This window comes from Myotis yumanensis, unplaced genomic scaffold, assembly GCF_028538775.1.
Source record: "Myotis yumanensis isolate MYYU_CA2020_CCGP unplaced genomic scaffold, mMyoYum1.0.hap1 SCAF_2, whole genome shotgun sequence".
NCBI lineage: Eukaryota > Metazoa > Chordata > Mammalia > Chiroptera > Vespertilionidae > Myotis > Myotis yumanensis.
Window position 1 is genome coordinate 27,395,170 of NW_027223753.1, and position 6,030 is coordinate 27,401,199.

Below are 6,030 nucleotides of genomic sequence, written 5' to 3' on the forward strand. Positions count from 1 at the left end.
CTACCTACTCTCCGGTGTTTCAAGAATGGAGAATGACACTAACTTTAGTTACATCCACTTAAGCAAACAAAAATGAATAAGATAACACTTCCCTGCCAGAGGCCATTAGATTAACCAATGATGGAGTGTGTTAAAAGGTCTCAGTAAGCCCTAGCCACTTTGGCTCAGTGGATAGTGTCCCCTGCAGACTAAAGGGTCCCCGGTTTGATTCCAGTCAAGTGTACATGCCCCGGTTATGAGCTTGATCCCCAGTGGTGGGCTGGACAGGATCTCCAGTTGGGGGGTGGGCAGGAGGCAGCCAATCAATGATTCTCATCATTGATATTTTTATCTCTCTCCCTCTCTGAAATCAATGAACAAACTTATTTTTTATAAAAGGGCTCAGTGAGTCCAGGAGGCAGATGTTCATTCCCCTTTGTTTTATTAATACCGGCAGAAAAACCAACGTATAGTATTAGACACTTGCCCGTCTCATCTCATGCAATGAGGTGGAGCAGACTTTGTGACATTTTTTCAAGCCAGGGCCTCCTCCCAAAGATGACCAAGCCTTCCCGCCCGTACTCCAGACCTGCCCAGGCCTGTCCTTGCTGCCCAGGGAGCTAAGGCTCCTCCCCAAACAAACTTGATACTGTGGACCCAATAAACCTGGCCTTTCCTCTCTGCTCTGACTTTCTGTTTCATCCTCTTCTCCCTTTCCCCTGCTCTCTGTCCTGTCCTCTGCAGGTCTTGGCTTGGTATCAAGGAAGGGGTTCCATCCCATGGCCTCCCACTCTGGGGAGCCAGGGCTCCTGCCCTGTGGATCCTGTGACATGGTTTTCCGCTCCTGGGCCCTGTTGGCCACTCACACTCAGCGCTTCTGCATTGGCCGTTTGACACGGGAGGTGACACTTGGAGCACAGCCCTCAAAAGCCTCGGAACCACAAGGTCCCATGGTAAGGGCCTCCTCCATGGCCATGGCTGGGTATTGAAGCCACCCTGACCCTCAGGATTCCTCATCCCACATGCTGTATCCAGGTTGCGGCGTCACAAGAACACCAGGGCTTCCCAGAGCAGGAAGCCAGCAAATCAGCTTTAAGGAAGCTAACAGAAGAGGTACACTGGGCACTACCCACTGGCTCAAAACTGAGCATCCTACCCAAAAGATCAAGGGTCAGATTACCCCTACATGGGGGTCGCGGGTTACTGTTATCTCTAGGTGCAGGGTCTGCGGCTGTCCTTGGAGGAAATGCAACCCTGGATAACAGCAATTCCCAGGCAGTCCGTGGAGCCCTGGGGGCGTCCAAAGGCTCCCACCCAGGGCCCCAACTCTGCGGCTGCTGGGAGCCCCAGCGAGCGGCTGCGGGCCCTGCAACGGACTCACACAATACGCGCGGCAGAGACAGAGGCACAGAGCCTGGCCCTGGAGCTGCGCGGCGAAGGTGAGGCGAAAGGGATTGCAGGGAGGGGGACAAAGTACTCGCCCCTTGGTCTGAGGTTGCTTGAACCCATTCTCACTCGGTCCCTTAGAACTGAACCGGCGCCTCCAAGGTTTGGCCCGCAACCGGGGCGGTATATCACGCCTATTAGGCCTGGAGCGGGAGCTTGTAGAACTCCGGGCGGAGGCCGGGCGGACCAGGGGAGCTCTGGAGGTGCTAGGAACGCGCGTTCAGCAGCTACAGTCGGAGCCCCGGTGAGATCGGCGCGCAGGAGCCCTGAGCGCCGCATGGGTCAGCTAGCAGTCCCGGGTCTGGGGAGCTGAAGGGGGCGTGGGGGGAAGGGGGAGGCAACGCGGACAAAACGTAGGTTCGGAAGCAATGGAAGAAAGCCCGTGTGAGTTCGGGATGGGGCGATCGGCCGCAGGTGAGGATCAATAACAACGTCTCTCTGTGGATCGCCCCCAACTCCAGGACTGAGCAGAACTCCTTGCAAGGGGCAGAACTCTGTTGGCCAGTGCTACCGTCCAACCCAGGGACTCTGGCTGCTGAGATTGGGTGAGATCTGGGCCCGGGGACGGGCATTGGGCGAAGCACTGAGCAGTCTTGTAAAGATGTTGTTGCCTTCTCGTCCCCTTCTCACTAGGGCCCTGCGTGAGGCCTACATTCGAGGTGGGGGTCGGGACCCCGGCGTTCTGGGCCAGATATGGCAGCTGCAAGTGGAGACATATGCTCTGGAGCTTCGACGGTCACGTACCCACAGGGGTGAACAGGAGGGGCCAGCCAGGAGGGTCTCACGGAAGCGGTGGTCTTAGTCTTGGAAGGAGAAAAGGGCGGTGAGGGAGGGAATATTTGGCATGGGAACCACCTAAGCAAAAGCTCTGAGATAGAAAACCTGGGTGGCCTTTGAGGCAGTGACTAGGATGTTAGCCAAGAAGTCCACCCGATCCGGGGAGGCCTAAGGGCTGAGAGCTGCTCAGAACTGGATTAAGATGGTCACCAGCGGTCAAAAGTGACAGGTCAGACTTGTTCATCACAGGAAGGCGGGCAGGTTCCACATCTGGGAAACTTCTAGCAGTGGAGACTGAAAACCAGCGTCTGGAGGCAGAAATTCTGGCTTTGCAGATGCAGAGGGGTGCAGGCCGAGCACCCTGGGGTCAGTGAGCATCCCAGTCCACCCCAGGCTTAGAGGAAGGTGTTAGGCTATGCATGGGGAATGAAAGTGTGTTTGTGCCCCATCTGTCTGTGTCCATGTGCATCTCCAGGTGTGTGGGGGGGAGAAGGGGAGAGAGGGGGAGGGGGAGAGGGTGTTGGTTCTCAGGCAGGGGTGTCTCAGTCCAGTTACTTGTTGCTTCCTGCTCAGGAGCTCCCTACTCTTCTTCTGCATCTAGGGTCCCGAGAGCCACAATTTGTGGCCAATCCCAGCCTGCGCCTGAGAAAGGAAGATCCCCCATGCCTCCCACCACCGGTGGCTCCCCCACTGCCACCACTTCCACACTCCACAGGCATCCTATTCTTGGGTGGCACAGAAAAGACTGTGAGGACCCAGGGGTTGGGTGGGGGCAGCTCTGCTCTGGGTAGTGGGGAAGCGTAAGTACCCAGGAAGCTTTCTAGAGTACTCAACTCTTCCCCACAGCCACAGCTTCCTGGAGCCATGAGCAGGAACGTGGGCCTGGATCCACACTTTGTCCTGCCCCCAGCTGATGTTCTGGGCCCTGCTCCCTACGACCCTGGGTGAGGCCTGCTCCCTCCTTTGGCATCCTCTGTGACTTGGTCAGCACTGCTGGTGATGGTCCAGCTAGTGTTGGGGAACGGCTAGGAGGGTGGAGGGGTGGTGAGGAGTGTGTGTGGAGGCTCAGAGACCTGTGTTCCCAGGGCTGGCCTGGTCATCTTCTATGACTTCCTGCGGGGCCTTGAGGCTTCTTGGACTTGGGTGCAACTAATGACTGTCTTGGCCCGAGATGGACATGATATAGGAGGGACCACAGCTTTGCCCCCAGCCCTTTGTTTGCCCCCTCCTCCAGCTCCTGGGCCCATGGGCAACTGTGCCATCCTTGCCAGCAGGCAGCCTGTACCCAGGTCAGTAGGTGGAAATGATGACTGGTGTCCCTTGCCCTAAGTTTTCTCATTTTATACAGGGCTACTGGCTCTGAAGGCCAAGTTCTAGGAAGGGAGTAGAACCAATTCTGGCTTCTGACACCTCTTTTTAATTTCATTGTTTTAGACTCCCACCCTCACCATCACTATCCCTGCTCTGTGAGTTACAAGCCTGGCAGGGGCTGGCAGGGGCTAGGGCACCACAACCAAAGGCCTGGGCCTCACTGGTGCTCTTTGACCGGGATCAGAGGGTACTTAGTGGCCGTTGGCGTCTCCCACTTCGGGTCCTTCCTCGGGATCCCAGCCTTAGCCTTGGGCAGCTGAATGGAATTCCCCAGGTGAGTGTGGAAGATGGAGAGTGGGTCAACTCAAAGGTATGGATACAGTATCATTTCACCTCTCCCCAGGTAGGTCAGGCTGAGCTCTTTCTGCGACTGGTGAATGCAAGAGATGCAGATGTACAAACACTGGCAGAGATCAATCCAGCCAGTGCCCACGAGTACCAGTATCCACCTCTGGTGAGGGCTCAACTAGAGCTAGGGACACCATGGGTATGGTTGGTGTGGTAACAGCCAGTCTTTGTTGACCACTATGTGCCAAATGCTTCCTGTGGCTTGTGACCCTCACACATCCAACAGGTAAGTAGAATGTAAACAGATAAGGAAATCGGAGCACAGTGGGGTTAACTTGGTTCAGTTGAGACTCTAAGGTAGCCCAGTCCAACTCCAGAACCTGTGCTCCTAACCTCTAAACCTGCTAAACATCTGTCTTCTCTTCTACAGGTGCCCAGCTCAGCTTCACTGGAAGCCAACTCCCTTGCACCAACAGCTGGCTTTGTTGACCCCCCTCCTCCTGCAGAAGAGCCCCTTGACAGCAGAGTCAAGGGTAGAGATGAAGGTTTGGGCCCCACCAGCTTTGACCCATCCCCACTGGCTTTCTGAGTCCAGAATGTGGGTATGAATAGCTCAACATGTACAGGACTAGATCCTAATTGAGGCCTATTCCCAGACCTACAGCTTTACTACTGTTCTGACGGAGGGTCTAGAACAGGGGTGGGCAAACTTTTTGACTCGAAGGCCACAAATGGGTTCTTAAACTGGACCGGAGGGCCGGAACAAAAGCATGGATGGAGTGTTCGTGTGAACTCATATAAATTCAAAGTAAACATCATTACATAAAAGGGTACGGTCTTTTTTTTTTAAGTTTCATTCATTTCAAATGGGCCAGATCCGGGCCATAGTTTGCCCACGGCTGGTCTAGAAGCAAAAAGCAGATGCGCACAAAATGTGAGCTCCAACCATAGCTTTACCACCTTAAGGCTAAAACTATTTGGCTTTTCTTTACCTGTTTTCCCTTTGTAAAACAGATTGATGAGAGGATTAAATATTGTCAGGTATTTGCAGTATCACCTGGTATACAGGAAGTTCTTTGAGAGGTGACTAAAGGAGCACTCTTTAATCAAAGCTTTTGTTTGTTTTTGCTAAAAATCAGTTTTATTGGCACACTTCATTCAAATCCAAGTTTTCTCAGGACATCCCCCAGGAAGCCTTGCAGGTTCTCAACAGGAAGATCTTGTAGCCATATACTAGTGGCCCAGTGCACGAAATTTGTGCACATCAAAAGGGATTAGAGGAAGTATTTTAATATTGCTATTTGCCCTTTCTCTATAATGGAAGTGTCTAAGATGAAAGAAAATTAGTAAAATGTATATGAAAATCTCCTTCCTGTCAGAATCTGGGGTGCACTGTGGGACCCAGAGTCAAGTCCTCACCCACCCACGCATGCCTTGAAATCACAGGAGACTCATACCCGGCCGGCCCCACCCCCACCAAGCCCCATAAGGCAGGGGGTGGGGGCCCTCGAGGGGCGGGGCGCCACAGCCTCAGGTCCCCCAGCCCTGATGCAAGGGCGCAAGGGCACAACGACCATTTGCATATTAGCTCTTTATTATAATCTGGAGATAAATAGTGCCCAATGCAAAGCAGGTTTTTAAACTAAGAGTCAGGGTCAGAGTCAAATGCAGCTCTGCCAGTCTCACACTACCACTGTGCCTTGGACATCGCTGAGGACCTAAATGGGATTTTGGTACTAGATCCCCTAGTAGAGTTACTGCCTTTCAACTATAATTCCACACAGAAATGCTCCAGAAATCCCAGGATCCCACTCTAAAATCTTTAAACACAAGTCCAGACCAGGAGTGTTTTGTTTTTTTCCAGGAGTCTTTATTTGAGAAGTCAAAACTGCAGATGGGTAACAATTCCAAGTGTTGATATAGTTCAACCTTTCTGTACAGAAAATAACATCTCAACCAGCCAGCCTCCCCAGATTCTTCCAACCACACCCAAAGTGTCCATCATGGTCAGTCCCTTAGCCACTTTCAGTCCAGAAAGCTTAATTCTCTACAAGCAGCATACCAGTTTTCCTCAAGAGCCATGCCCCCAAATTTCCCTCAAAGTTTTTTTCCCAGGACAGGATCATGGCCCTAGTTGGAGTAGGGGAATAATTAAAGACAGGTACCACC

The 6,030-nt window shown here is 53.0% G+C and overlaps 1 protein-coding gene across 4 annotated transcripts; it reads left to right on the forward strand.

Moving 5' to 3' along the window:
• The first annotated feature begins 542 nt into the window (after positions 1-542).
• Positions 543-4,906, forward strand: CCDC17 (coiled-coil domain containing 17). Of its 4 annotated transcripts, XM_070404860.1 has the most exons (13): positions 543-932; positions 1,015-1,092; positions 1,196-1,418; positions 1,507-1,669; positions 1,887-1,970; positions 2,059-2,177; positions 2,452-2,568; positions 2,804-2,949; positions 3,049-3,146; positions 3,288-3,491; positions 3,637-3,847; positions 3,917-4,027; positions 4,292-4,906. In XM_070404860.1, exons 1-13 carry the CDS (start codon positions 759-761, stop codon positions 4,448-4,450), a joined length of 1,887 nt encoding a protein of 628 aa, XP_070260961.1. In that variant the 5' UTR covers positions 543-758; the 3' UTR covers positions 4,451-4,906. The 4 variants fall into 4 exon arrangements, with proteins under 4 accessions (XP_070260961.1, XP_070260959.1, XP_070260963.1 ...); XM_070404858.1 differs by having other exon boundaries at positions 3,637-4,027; XM_070404862.1 differs by lacking the exon at positions 3,288-3,491 and having other exon boundaries at positions 3,637-4,027.
• Positions 4,907-6,030: the final 1,124 nt, after the last annotated feature.

Excerpts from the sequence above, each read along its gene's own strand:
- CCDC17 (XM_070404858.1), top strand. The coding sequence starts at position 759 with ATGGCCTCCCACTCTGGGGAGCCAGGGCTCCTGCCCTGTGGATCCTGT. Across the intron at positions 2,950-3,048 it reads TGGGTGGCACAGAAAAGACT|CCACAGCTTCCTGGAGCCAT; the intron begins GTGAGGACCCAG and ends TCTTCCCCACAG. Across the intron at positions 3,147-3,287 it reads CCTGCTCCCTACGACCCTGG|GGCTGGCCTGGTCATCTTCT; the intron begins GTGAGGCCTGCT and ends CTGTGTTCCCAG.